The sequence below is a fragment of the Ictidomys tridecemlineatus genome, chromosome 7, assembly GCF_052094955.1.
Source record: "Ictidomys tridecemlineatus isolate mIctTri1 chromosome 7, mIctTri1.hap1, whole genome shotgun sequence".
Classification (NCBI taxonomy): Eukaryota; Metazoa; Chordata; class Mammalia; order Rodentia; family Sciuridae; genus Ictidomys; species Ictidomys tridecemlineatus.
In genome coordinates, this window is record NC_135483.1 from 140,650,258 (window position 1) to 140,665,123 (window position 14,866).

At 35.5% G+C, this 14,866-nt stretch overlaps 1 protein-coding gene across 4 annotated transcripts in view; it reads left to right on the plus strand.

The window, feature by feature from the left end:
* The window catches only part of Metap1d (methionyl aminopeptidase type 1D, mitochondrial), an 81,221-nt gene that overhangs the window by 56,759 nt on the left and 9,596 nt on the right, over nt 1-14,866 (plus strand). For 3 of the 4 annotated variants that reach the window (XM_078017595.1, XM_078017593.1, XM_078017594.1), the window contains exons 2-6: nt 5,858-6,015; nt 8,072-8,221; nt 9,892-10,040; nt 10,626-10,668; nt 14,102-14,265. In XM_078017595.1, the coding sequence (XP_077873721.1) occupies nt 5,858-6,015; nt 8,072-8,221; nt 9,892-10,040; nt 10,626-10,668; nt 14,102-14,265 (664 nt within the window). The remainder of the gene's footprint in view (nt 1-5,857; nt 6,016-8,071; nt 8,222-9,891; nt 10,041-10,625; nt 10,669-14,101; nt 14,266-14,866) is intronic. The other variant, XM_078017597.1, reaches the window with a different exon arrangement.

The following is a 14,866-nucleotide window of genomic DNA, read 5'->3' on the forward strand; positions in this document are numbered from 1 at the left end:
TGAGTTTTCTGCTGATTTCCCATGGGCATCTCCTGAACTTCAGATTAGTCCACTTGCCCTTTACATTTATTAGTGCACACCTGCATCTTGTTCCCCCAAATCGCTTTACCAAAGGAGGATGTGCTGTAGGTCCTAGGTGAATGACAGTGCAAAGAGGACAGGTCTGATGGGACTTTGCTGATTCTTCAGTCTTTGAGGATGGTCATTGAGCACCAAATAAGTTCTAACATGACAGTAATAATAAGTTGAAAGTTAGATACTGTTATATCAGTGGTGCTTTTATAAAGCAAAGAAATATTTAGAAAACTCAACAGACCTTTTCTACAGTGTTATATATTCAGATACTATAGTTTGGGTATCCTTTCTGTGACCCTGAATAAAATGGGAGCTTGGATTTTAATTTTTTCTCATTCTACATTTAGAAATTTTAATTACTATTTATTAATTACAATATGATAAATAGGACCAACGATATCCCATCTTTGCTCTCCACCACCAAGGCTAATTGGAGGACCATTATCTTCTGAAGGTAACATGACTTAAGCCCATTTGTTCATTTCACCTGTGAAAACACTAGATTTTTTTTTTCTGGTTTATAATGAATAGTTAGTGGAATAAACACGGTATGATACCTTATTATCCTGTTAACTTTTGACAACATGTATAGGGTGTCCTTTATTAGATTGAAAGAAAAGATCTTGCTTCAAAATCAAAAGTATCTTATAAAAGTGGAATTGCTGAGTACCCTGCAGAACCAAAACCGTCAATAAATTATCTATGTTCAGACTGAGTTTCTGATGCTTAGAATTTTGCCATCCAGTCACATGTTGGTGTACTTTCAACTTTTTGACAATGAGTCTGTCATTTGGTAGAATAGGTTGGATGGCATCCAAAAGTGAATGTCTCAAAAGCTTCTCCCAGTAGAGAACTGAGTACTTCATACTTTAAGTAAGAATATAGAAAAGATTCCCCCATGAAAACTGTGTACTCAAACTTGATAATACTTAACATAATGATGATGTCTCCTTTGTGCAATTGGCCACATTGAAAAAAAATAATTTTATGAGTCTTAAAATTGACCAGAAGCTACATCATCCCATTACCTGGAATGTAGCGTGACAATCAAATGTTGCCAAAGGAAGGCACACATGTTAGAGCTGCTGGGACCTCCAGGAGTCTGAGTACAATTTTTTCATGTTACTAAGCCCTTAGATCTTCATGAGTAAACATCTGTGAAGTGCTCTGCACAGATCTTGGCACCAGGAAATTCTCTATCAGTCAGTGTCAATGACAGGACTCCTGACAGGATTGAGAGGACAACTTCACCTCTTAAGGTGCCATTCAGTGCTGTGTCACTCTGGCCCTGTTTTTCATTACTTCTGTCACCATCTGATATAATCTAATGTATTGTTGATGTGTTTATTGTCTGCCTCAAGGCCCCTACAAGAACATAGCTCCTTGAGAGCAAGAACCAAGTCTCCTTATTCACCACTGTTTTCCTTGCTTCCAGAGTGTGGCACATCACAAAAGTTCAGCAGATACATTTGTTGTTAAATGAAAGAATAAATTTAGAGGCCCCACAGAGAAGAGAGGAAAATAAATGGACATTTACGGAGCACCTACATTTTGTATATGGTTTACATATATATTCTTTTAGGTAATGCTTACATCGACCTCATGGTAGGAAGAGCACTTTAATTCCCATTTAATAGCAAAGAAAGTGGGACTCAAGAAGTTTTGAAAACTCAGACTTGTCTGGCTTCAAAGTTCATGCTCTTTTCACTACTACAGTGCCTCCTGATTAGATCATCTCTACAAATTTTCATGAAAAATATCTTCACTCTAAATCTTAATCTCCATATGATATATTTTTCATGATTTAAAAAAAATCTAGCCGGGCACAGTGGTGCACACTTATAATCCCATCGGCTTGGGAGGCTGAGGCAAGAGGATCGCAAGTTCAAAGCCAGCCTCAGTAAAAGCGAGGTACTAAGCAACTCAGTGAGACCCTGTCTCTACGTAAAATAAAAAATAGGGCTGGGGATGTGGCTGAGTGGTCAAGTGCCCCTGAGTTCAATCCCTGGTCCCCCCCTCAAAAAAAAACTTTCCTTAAAATCCAACCCCTGGAAGTAGCATTATCTACTAAGCTTGCTAACTAATAGGACTTATAGAGCTGCTGAACATTGTTGGGAGACAGCTTGCAATGGCAGACACAGCCCTGGGTCTGAACTTGGAGGGCTTTAGCCTGGGGTCTGGTCAATTATTACTAGAGATGAGAGCCTTAGTTCCTCATCTATAAAATAGTGACCTGCCTACCTGACAGTTGGTAAGAAGTAATATATGTAGACACCTGGCACTCAGCTTAAGCAGAGAAAGTAGTCACTAAATATGAATCACTATTATTATTTTTGTTAGTATCGTCATTGTTAACAGTAAGCATAATACATACTTTTCTCAGAAGGGAAACACTTGTGAGTTTTTCTTTTGTGTTGTCTTTTGTGTCTTGTATGTGTTCCTGCCTAGAAATGCAGTTAGGGGACACGATCATGGGTTGATTTCCACCTGAGTTTCTCCAAATTTTCCATTCCATATCCACAGACTGCCCAACTAACTTCTGTCAACTACCTCACTGCCTCACTTTGTGTTCGTCAACAAAGAGAGCTTGGCTTAAAGAAATGGATAGATTAGGTCAAACCAGCACCACTTTTGGAAAATCATAATAGTAACAATACAATAGTTCCATGAGTATTTGCTCTTTTTTTTTTTTTTTTTGTACTAGGAATTGAACCTAGGGTACTTAACCACATCACAGCCTTTTTAAAAAATTTTTATTCTGAAACAGGTAAACAGGGTCTTGCTAAGTTGCTTAGGGCCTTGCTAAGTTGCTGAGACTGGCCTTGAACTTGCGATTCCACTACCTCAGCCTCCTGAGTCACTAGGATTACAGGCATGCACCATTGCAACCTGCTCATTTTTTTTCTTGAGTCTGTGAGAGAAGTAATATACTTCGTGGAGGCAACTTGACCTGCTTTCCCTCAACCTTAGCACTTACTGTGTATCTCTGTATCTTCAACTAGAGTAATAAACACAATCTGTAGGTTCTCGTGAAGATTAATAAGCTAAGATGTAAAGTGCCTTATACGGTTAATTGACATTCAGTATTACAAGCTATAGTGGGGCCCATGTTTTCTTTTCCATTTTCCATTTTAAACATTCTTGAAGGGTATCTTTACTGGGTATCTGCAGAATACAAGGAATTTTCATATTCCTTATTCCAATTAATTATTACCTGAGATCCAAAAGAAGACATTTTTTCAGGACCATAGAGCTAATAAGAGGAGCAAAGTCAAAAGTCTAGACTTCTACTTTTCCACTGTTTTCTTTTCCTAAGACACTTCCCACCACTCACAAGTCAGTTGACAATCCTGGGGTCATTAGGGAAACATAGTTTAGGAAATAAGGTACCCACTACTGTCAAGTAACTTTTTTTTTTTTTAAGTCAAATGTGGTGGTGCTTGCCCATAGTCCCAGCTACTTGGGAGGCTGAGGAAGATGGACAGCTTGTGCCCATGAGTTCAAGACCAGCCTGGGCAACATATGGAGACCTTGTCTCAATAACAACTTAAAGATATGATATTTCTGACCTTGTATCTTGTTTTGGAATTGTTTAAAATAGGTACCCCAAACCCAAGGGGACTGATAATGTGGCTCAGTGATAGACCATGTGCTCACCAGTAAACCATGTGCTGAGTATATGCCAGGCTCTGGGTTCAGCCCCCAGCACTGCAAAAAAAAAAAAAAAAATGTACCCAAAATACCCCTGTAAGTTTGATTCAGTTTGATTCAGCAGTATTACTTTCAACTTTACAGAAAAACATAAATGAATGAAATTTTTGATCCTGACTTACTGACCACTGGAGTTTGTTTGCATCAGTGCCTTTTCCCTTGTCAATGAGAGATCCTGAGTTTGGGGGCCAATACTCACCTGCAGTTAGTGTTTCCATTAAGTTTCACAGCTGAAATATTACTCTAGGCCAGTAGTTCTCAAGCACAGAGGTACAGGCAGATCACCCCAAGAGTTTGTTAAAGTACAGATTGTTGTCCTCACCCTCAGAGCTTCTGAATCAGTAGATGGAGGAGAAGGCCTGGAATTTGCATTTTTTTCCCCATGTGTTGCTGATAGTGCTCATCTGAGAACCTCATTGTGAGAACCAGTGCTCTAGAGCAGGACTCAGCAAACTTCTATAAATGGCCTTATGGTAAATATTTTATGTTTGTTGGCCATATATCTTTGTCACAACTACTGAACTCTATCACTATAGCTCAGAATCAGCCATAAACAATTATAAGTGAATAAGGGTAGCTATAGGAACTGAAATTTTATGTAATTTCTTGTGTTACAAAGTATTTCTCTTTTGATTTCCTTCAACTACTTATAAATGTAATTTTTAAAAATTTTTATTTATTATTTTAAGTCTTTGGCTGTATAAAAAGAGGGGCAAGTAGGCCAGAGTTTGGCCCATAGGCTGTGTTTGCCAATTCCTGCCATGTAGTTGTGATTTGTTGGAGCTTTTTTAAACTAAAAATGTTTTAACTAATTGTGATGCAAGTGGATGGTTTCAAATATATAATAGTATAGAAGAAAATAAAATGAATCAAAATGTGTTCCCACCTCTAGCCTTAATCACATGCTCCACAGATAACCACTATTGATAAATATTCATTTCCAGAAATTTTATAGGCATATACAAGCTTATATAAATAAGTGTACAGCTTTTTACATTCATGAGCTTCTTATAGGGGATGTGGGACATAGCTCAGATGTGGAGCATTTGCCTAGCATGATCAAAGCCCTGGGTTTGATTCCCAGCACTGTCCCTACTTTCCCAAATTTGTGTGGGCTTCTTATGGACTTTTCAGCATTTACTTTTTATCCTAACAATGTATTATTACCTCTTTCCTTGTCGATACTTAGAGATGACTTAGCTTATTCTTTTTAACAATCCCAGAGTTTTCAATTGTGTAAATGTGTTATAATATTTAACCAAGTCCCCATTGATGTTTCCCATTTAGAAACATTTAGGTAGTTCCCCCCTTTTTTTTCCACTCAAAACAGTGTTTCAGTGATGGTACATCTTCACACATCCATCATTGCGTAACATCCACAGGATAAAGTCTGGGAAGATGAATTGCTGAGTCAAAAGATATGTGCATTTAAAATTTTGATAGATACTTCTAAATTCCTGTTGTGACTACTTTAGGGCCCTCTGTCCATTTGCTTTCAGGGTTATACCTACATTTTTGCTATTTGGTCTTTTTCTGATTTGAGCATTCTTCACAATGAATTTCAGTATAATGCCTTGATGCACATGAACTTAACACACTGTAATCCTATGGAGGGCAAAAGTGCAGCTGGCAATTTGTCTCTGATACTTGAAATGAAAATGGCTTTAAAGAATATAAAGCCATCAAAATAGTGCCCTGAATTCTAGGGTTATCCTGGACATTGTCACATAAGGTACCACAGTAGAAATTGTTCTTTTTACAGACTTGGTGTTTTAGCACATGTTTCTATATGTTTGTTTCCCATTACAGTAGAGTTTTCCATTGTCAGGCATTTATGTAAACATAGTATTAGCTAATAAATATGCTGTGCTACTCTTGTACTAGAACTTGGAATACAATTGCTTTCCTTTCTGTTTGGGGCTTTTCCTTTTTGACTCAATAAAGGATTAGAATAATGATTTAGTAGGCAACAACACAACACCTTCAAGTGCAAGCACTGTTAGTTTTGTTTCTTTTTTCTTTTTCTTTCTTTCTTTTTTTGTTTTTACTTAAAATACATTTCTGTTCATAGGTTGTCATAGAATTTTCTCTTCACCACTCAATCGTATCTACTTACACAAGCAGTCAAGCAGTCAACAAAGAAGAAATTTCTTTTTTCGAAGACAAAGAGATATTTCACACAGTATAGTTGTGCCGGCTGCAGTTTCTCCAGCGCATCCAGTTCCTAAGGTACGGTATTGCCTATTATCTGCTGCTTTTTCCAGCCAAGATAAAGATTGACTGCAGAAGTGATCAAATGTTTTTTGCACCTTTGATTTCCAGGCCATTTAAGTCATAATTTAAAACTTGGTTCGTGATTTAAAATTATGATGTGAGAAGTTTTAACATCCTGTAGTTCTAGAACATTAATTTTTAAAAAGAAAGCTCTGAGTGTAGAACTGCTTAGCTTGTTTAGAATTTAAATTTCTATCCTGAAATTTTCTTTATTAAATTTCTAACATGAAGATAAAAACTATACATGTGTGGTTTCCAAACTTTTAGGACAGAAAATAACTATAAAATTGGGATGATTCAAGAGAGATTACATGAAACTAACACACTGGATTTTTTTTTAAAAGCTTGCTCTTATACTTTCCATTTCATTAGTGCTATCTTTGAATTGTCCTTTAGAGTAGATTAAATAAAATATCTTGTTTGAGAGCATTGTTGACTTTTTTTTCCCAAAGATTGCAATTCTGTGGAAAGACAATCTGACCATTTTTCAAAATGAAATATAAAGGAGCTGTGTGGGTCATTTAGTAAGAGTAGCTAAAAGAAATATGAATTTGTCACAAAACCACTGCCTTCTTCCTTTTGCAGTTTTTAAAAATGTTTAACAGCGAACTCATATTAAGAATGTTTTACCTCCTGAAGGTGAATGGCCCATTTTGTTGCAGGAGCTCATGAGAAAAGAAAGATCACCAGAGCCCAGAGTACATTCCTGGCTTGGCTGAGGCCTGGCCATCATAGTGAGAGCCAGTATTTGGTATTAGTCACAAAATTGACATTACTTTTCCTTAGGAAAAAGAAAAAGAAATTGCCAGATAGGTAAAAGGATTCTTTTAGACATATCAATCAATTTCAAGAACAACCCAATATCCTCTCTGCCAGGTTATAGAGCCAGAATACAGACAAGATCACAGGCTGTTTGGGGGGAAACCTGGTGAGCTGTGGGCATTAGTGGGATGGCTGGAATAGAGTAGATGCTTCTTCAGGGCTCAGCTGTGGCAGCCCAGGCAGTGCTGTTGCTTGAATCAGAAAAGCCCCTCTGACTGGAGAATAAGAGAAGATTCTAAAACCCAGCATGGCACTCTTCACAAAGAGAAGAGCCTTAATCGCAGCCTTTCCAGAGTTGTGTGATGTCCCCATTGAATGGTGTTATCTCCCTCACCCTCCTGTCCCAAACTGCTGTGGCATCTTACTGGGTTCTATTAAACAATGCTTATGTACAATTGCTATAAATAACTTACAAAAGGGCTGTACAAAACCTCTGGACTAAAAGAAATTCTATGGAGGATAGTATTATTTCCTGAATATGCCAATGGGTTTAGGTAAGTGGTGGAGGATGGTGTCTACAAGAGTGATCAGGGTTGAATTTTTTTAAATTTGGGGGGGTGCCTTTTGTCCTTGACAAATGATGAAAATGTTCTAGGTAATTTTTTATGTACTCAGGCAAAAAAGAAAAGGAAGCTGTTTTGTTTTATTCTCTAAACTCTGAGTAGGGTTGCCAAGTGTAAGAAAAGTGTATGTGTAATAGGCTTCCATGGACTTGACAGTCAGCCTTTTTACAAATATTCATTGAGAGAGGGTGTTGGGAGCTTCCTTTGCATAAATTTGATCTTTGTGTTAAGAAGATGAAAGTGCTTTTTAATTTTAATTAACCATTTGGCAACTTGGAAGCTTGGTGCTATTTTTCATCAATGGTGATATGCTTCCAACAGGGTTGGGAGGAGGAAGAAAAGAAAACTACTGTTTGTTTTGACCAGAAGTCTACTTCAGTCGAGTTTGACTCAAAGCATGGTGAGGTTAACAGACCATCCAGTGGCAGCACTAACGGGCAATGTTAAGTTCAAAAGGGCAGGGGAAGGAACTGGGGGCAGCCTGGAGGGTCTGTTGTGCTGGCTTCGAAGGTCGGTGCTCCGGCAGGAAGGGCAGAGCTCCATGAAGCAGGAGGCTGTGTCCGAAAAAATGATCCCATTGTGGTACGCTGGGTTCTGATCTTCATTTTCAATCCTTTTTCCTCAAGCACATAAAGAAGCCAGACTATGTGACGACAGGCATTGTACCCGACTGGGGAGACAGCATAGAAGTTAAGAATGAAGATCAGATTCAAGGGCTTCATCAGGCTTGTCAGCTTGCCCGTCGTGTCCTCCTCCTGGCTGGGAAGAGTTTAAAGGTGGTGTCTTACCAAGCCTCAGAGTGACTTCCATAAGGGGCAGCTTCTCTTTCACTCTTTTTTTTTTCTCTTTCACCTTAATTTTTGTTTTGTACACATCTAATTCACTTTCAAAAAATTTAGTAAAGGACTAGGGATGTGGCTCAAGCGGTAGCGCGCTCGCCTGGCATGCTTGCGGCCCGGGTTCGATCCTCAGCACCACATACCAACAAAGATGTTGTGTCCGCCAAGAACTAAAAAATAAATATTAAAATTTAAAAAAAAATTTAGTAAAGCCTTGGGATGGGAGAAAGGGACCTTATTATTTTATGTATTTATTGAAGAGGTAATTTTAAAATCCAAATTGAATTTTTACTAGCAGAATTCTAGAAATATCTTGGGCTAAATCAGCCTATCCAAGTTGATCAGTGGCAGATGTCTTTGACTTTTGCCTCTTACTCCTGCCTATAATTTCTGCTTTTGTTTCCTTCATTATTTCTGTATGCTTGAAGAATTATTCTACCTTGTAGTTTGCCTCCTATTTTCTTGCATTAGCTCTGCAATGAAAGATCAGACCAGATACACAAAGCTATAGATATAATGGCCATATAATTGTATACAAAAATCCTACAAGATTTAGTTCTTTTATAATAATTTGAAACACCCTGCTCCATAGAGATAATGAAAGAACGTAAAGCCTGTCGTTTCCAAAAGGAGGGCAGAATTTAGGAAGACTCAAAGATGAAATCACTTACTGTGTCATCTGTATAATAAACTTGTTAGAGCAACATAACTAAGCATAATGTGAATATAAAATAACAGAAAATTATTGGAGAAATAGTTAATTTTTAATAACAGATTTTATTTTGTTTTAGATTTTTATTTATGATTTGTGAGTTTATGAAAATAGTCTACAAGTGCTCATTAAACTCAATTTCAGGGGCTCAGTCTAGCTCAGTGGTAGAGTGCTTGCCTAGCATACATAAGGCCCTTGGTTCAAGTGAGACCCAACACCACAAAACAAAATAAAACAAAAACTTCAGTTTCAGTTTTTTCTGTTTGGGAGCGATTGGTTACCTTATAATAAGGGGGAAATTTGTTTTAAACACATTTACGTACTTAGGCATAAAAGAAATCAGGATTAGTGACAACCAAATCTCTACAAAATGTATCAGACTGCGTTTCTAAATGATGACCCCTAATCTCCATCCCATTGCTATAAAACCCATGTAATGTTTCACTGAACTAAAGTGTGGGTTGACCTACTTTTTCAGACCTGTTGTCTAAACCAAAAATCCTTTGGAGCATTTATTCAAGTTTCCATTAGCCATGGTTCTAACTATTGAGAAAGAGAAAAGGATTGCTGAAAGACATATTGTGGAAATCTTCAGGCTAAAAAGGACTAATGTCATTTAATGACTCACAATAATTTAGAGGATCCTGGAGTTTAAATTTTCTATTTCTTAAGAGTCCATAATACTATCATTTACCCCTGCCCCCCCCAAAATCATCAAAAAAAGCATAATTGAAGATGGTAACACTAGTCATAATTAATTAAAATATTATATAACACGTTTTTTATAGTAAGTCTATACAATCTCACATGGAAGTGCTGTTATTATGGGAATAGTTGGTAAATACAGGAAATATCTTCAACTGTCACTGCATAATTTTTGTATTTAATATTATAGGTTGACATGACAACTGAAGAGATAGATGCTCTTGTTCATCAGGAAATCATCAGTCATGACGCCTATCCCTCACCTCTAGGCTATGGAGGCTTTCCAAAATCTGTTTGTACCTCTGTAAACAACGTACTCTGTCATGGTATTCCTGACAGGTATTTGGTTTTTGATAACATATTGTTCCTTTGGAAACTAAAACATGAAAATAAGATCTATAATGTATGTTGGAAAATACTATGACTCAATTGAAATCCACCTGTAAACTTCAGAAGTTGATTATGATAAAACAGAAATTTTGAAGTATTTCACTACAAAGTGGATATAACACCATCATTTAATATTTGTTAAAACAGTATGTGATATACAGTAGTTGTACAGTAACTATTTCTTTTATTTTCCTCAATTTTTACCATATATATGGTGAAAGTCCAATGTAGGCAAGTGTTTTGTTATCAACTACTGTTTTGGTTCTTTATAACATTGAGATAACTAATAAGTACATCTTTTTAAAGGATAGGTGATTTTTTAAACACTGGCAATATGTTTGTTTTATCTATTTTTTATAAAATTTGATGTGACTAACATAAGACATAGATCAGATGTAGTTATTCCATTTATGTCTCTTTCACTCCAAATTATCATTGCAATTCACTGATTTTATGATAGTAGTCATTAGGTATTTACTTTTTATTCCTTTTATTGAGATCTATCACCATTTTTTCCTTCTGTTTATGTTTCAGTCGACCTCTTCAGGATGGAGATATTATCAACATTGATGTCACGGTGAGTAAATCATACAAAAAATAGTCTTTGATCAACTTCAGAATTGCTAGTAGCAACAGGAAGAAGAGTGGATTGAAAATGTGAACTGCACCGGTGGAAGTGCTGTTTACTTCTAGCCCCAGACGCAAGCAGCTGGTTTCCTTTTTTGTCTTTAACTCTGTGTTTATTCCAAGTAAACCCAGGCCTGACTTGAATTTAGGGCTGGAATCAGATGCACTGAGATCAATGTTGGCCTAAGTGAAATGTCAACCCAATCCTGCTATGTGTCATGTTTTTGAGAAGGTGTAATTGTTATTGATCCACTGTGTAGTTAATGCAGAGCACCACAGCACTGGGCAGCTGCTGAAGCTAGATATGTATGAGATGAGCTAACACGAAGAAAGCCAGCATTTTTCCTTCACTCTGCCAAGATTGATCTTCCTCTTCCTGCTGATTTTGAGTGGGGCCTGTCATTATCTTACTCTGTCATTAGGGGCTACATTGGCCTGTGTGTCAGTCTATTTGGACAGCAACTCTTTTGCTAGCAGTGTTCCCTAGATTTATTAAAATCCCTGAAGGTAACATTGTGTTCCATTTCTGGTATAGAGAGTCTTGAGCTCAAAGCATACAGTGGTTTTCTCTCTGAACTTTTTAAAGTTTTCACCAAATGGTTAATGGCCTTAAAAAAAAAAAAGTTAATTTTTAATAACAGATTTTATTTTGTTTTAGATTTTTATTTATGATTTGTGAGTTTATGAAAATAGTCTACAAGTACTCATTAAACTCAACATAGGGACTTCAAATTGTACAAGCTTTAACCTTTTCTAATTTTCTTAGCCTTTTACCATTCTCAGACTTGAATTATTTGTGCTTATTTTATTAAAAATTGTTGTAATGATACTTTTGGATTATGTAGATCATAAAATCTGTACATGATTAATAAATACATTTTAAATAAATAAATACAATTTGAATGTCTGATTAGAACCAGCTGACATGGACAACATTCAAGGAATAGTTTCTATTAATGAGAAAATATTTTTAGTAATAGTTGTTTTTTTATCCAGACCATGAAACTTAAGTGGAAGTTGGAAAGAGATAGAAATGGGCATCCAGTATTTGAATTCAGTCATATTTTTAGTTAAGTTAATTCAGCCTTTTTTCTTCATATCAGCTGGTATAAGGATATATAGCCAAGGATTCTTTCATTGCCAATACTATTTCCTATGTTATTTTGTTTTACTTGAACATTTGCTCCACATACTCTGTTGGTATCTTTCCAACTCAGAATCATGTAGGAGGTATTTTATAAAGTGTTATAAATCTCACCTGATCACCCTAATGAACTATTGCTGCTTGAATGAAATCAGCATATTCTTCCATACTGTTTCAAATGTGTCCAAAGAGAATATTTTATTACTTTTCTAGATTCTTTTAATAAGTAATTTTGTTTTTAAATTTTAAATTATTTCAATAGTTAACAAAACTCATAAAGCAAAGTGAAATTTCAAGTGTCTAGAAATGTGAAGGAACCTAGGAAACATATAGGTTAGTATCTTTTTTATTTTCTTCCGCATTGGGTATTGAACCCAAGGCCTTATTCTTGCTAGGCAAGAGCTCTGCTACCAAGCTACATCCCCAGCCCTACATTAGTATTTTAACAAATTATATGTTTAATGAATTTTTTTAATATTTATTAAAATATTAGTTGGACATAATATCTCTATTTTATTTATTTATTTTTATGTGGTACTAAGGACTGACCCCAGGGCCGTGCAGGTGCTAGGCAAGTGCTCTATCACTGGGCCACAACCCCAGCCCTCTGATGAAATATTTTGTTAAGTCAAGGACTCCATTACCAGATTCTATAATTTTATCAGAAAATACTCATTATATTTTATAGTTTACTTCTAGTATGCATCACAAGAAAATAGGTTTCTTTTTCTATTAAAAGTTGAATATTTTTTTAAAAGACAATGTGGTACTTATAGTAGTTGCTCAATAATATTTCTTAAATAAATGAAGTATAAAACAAGAATAGTTTTTGGATATAAACACTGGTTATATATGTTGCTACCAACTCTCAAAAGCATTCAAGTATTATACTTGAATCCTTCAAGTAGTCATTTTGAAAACTAGTAAATATATGAAAAACAAATAGAATTTCTGAATAATACATTTTTACCTAAAAACAGTTACATAAACATTTACAGTTACAGATGTTCTTGAAAAATTAATCATTAGCAAATTTTATATTCGTGTATATAGATTGTAAAGAACAATAAATGGGAATGAACATATTGAACACTATTCTTTTACAAAGTAATTAAGATAATTTGATACAGTTGTGAAAAAAACTTGATTAGAAGGCAACTTGTCTGTGTGTCTGTCCCGACTTACAAAGTGGAGATCTTCATGAAGTCCTTTCTTGCCTCCCTCACAGAATATAGGAGAACATTTTTAAAGATGCAGAATAGTATACAGATTTACAACATAAATTCAGAATTAAAACAGAACATTCAGATAAATATCTCTTTAATAGCAGTTTCTGCATTCAACTTTATGAGAAAAAGAACTATGAAAAAGAGTACAAATTTATGCAAAATAGTAAATCCCATGCTACCTCCAAGGATCAATATTCAACCAGTCTCCTCTGCCTTCTGTATTTATTATAGTGTTTGGTAATAATTGATTTTTTTAATAATAAATCTGGTGACTTAAAGATCTTGTAGGGTTTCTGAATCATTGAAGACTGATAAAATTATATTTTCTGTAATTTTTCTTATAAGCCTGTTCTGATTTTTTAAAAATCCATGTACAGTGTTTTCAGTGACATTCTGCTATCTGGAACATTTGATTAAGACTTCACTTTGGACATGGGATGTTTTTTTCTATAACATATTTCATCCTCATATTGAGCCATTTCAATTCTTAGAACTAAATTCTCCTAGCATCCATTATAATATATCTTATCTTATTTCTTCTTGTCATTATATATCACTTCCAAGTCTAGAACTGGTAAATAAAGATCATATAAATCTTCATGATATTAAGGAAAGTTTTTACTATGTTAAATACTTCTTAGTTTTCTAAATCTATCCTGGTAATTGTAGGTCAGTGTATTTTATTTGACCACTAATTTTTGTATACAGTGACCAAATAAAATACATTTGTGTTCTCAAAATTAAAATGAGGAATCAAAATGTTATACTAGTGTTTCTAATCATAGTGCTGAAATAGATGTATTAGCCATTCATATATTTTTTAGACTTTGTTATATCATTACATGCTTCATCTTTTTACTTTCTGTAAGGTTTCAGTGTATCTGTTTTATTTTTTATAGGCAAATAAGTATAATTCTGAGTTTACTAAATACATAAATGAATAATATGTGTACTTTAGGAGAGTAGATTTTTAAACAAGGACATATTTTAAAATTTCTGCCTGCGTTTAGGTCTATTACAATGGCTTCCATGGAGACACCTCTGAAACATTTTTGGTGGGCAAGGTGGATGAATGTGGTAAAAAGTTAGTGGAGGTTGCCAGGAGATGTAGAGATGAAGCAATTGCAGCTTGCAGAGCGGGGGCCCCCTTCTCTGTAATTGGAAATACAATCAGGTAAGCCTTACACTGACAAGTAAAGGGAGGGTTGGCAAATGGTACAAAGGTTATTGGTGGCTGGGTATAAAGTTGATGACATGTTTTATGATTCAGAACCATCATTTCAGTCTGATATCACTATGTGAACTGCCAGGCTGCAATATTCTCCCTGAGTTGAAAAAAATAAAAATAAAAAGACTTTTTAAAAGGGAATTATACCAGGGTCAGCAAAGAAACTTACTGGAATAGCCAACAATATTTATATGGCATCTTATGTTTTAGCTCGACATATTGGTCTATAATGTTGCTGTACTCAAAATCACACCAAATATGGAAAAAAGTGCTTAGGAAGGGGATGAGCATTCCAACTCTTGGATAAGGAGAAAGGAGAAAAGCTAAATGTTATAAAGGAGTGAAGTGAAACATATTCCTATGATACAAAGATAAAAGCTGTTGGCTCAAGCAAGCCTTATCTTTTGATTAGCAAATTAATAGATCAGCAAGTAACCCAAAAGGGTGATCTCCTGTCCTTTTTCTGCCTGGTTCACTTTTCCTGCAAACCATTGTTTATTTCCCACACAGTGTTCTATGCTTGCTTTCCGAGTGTATGTGTATTTTC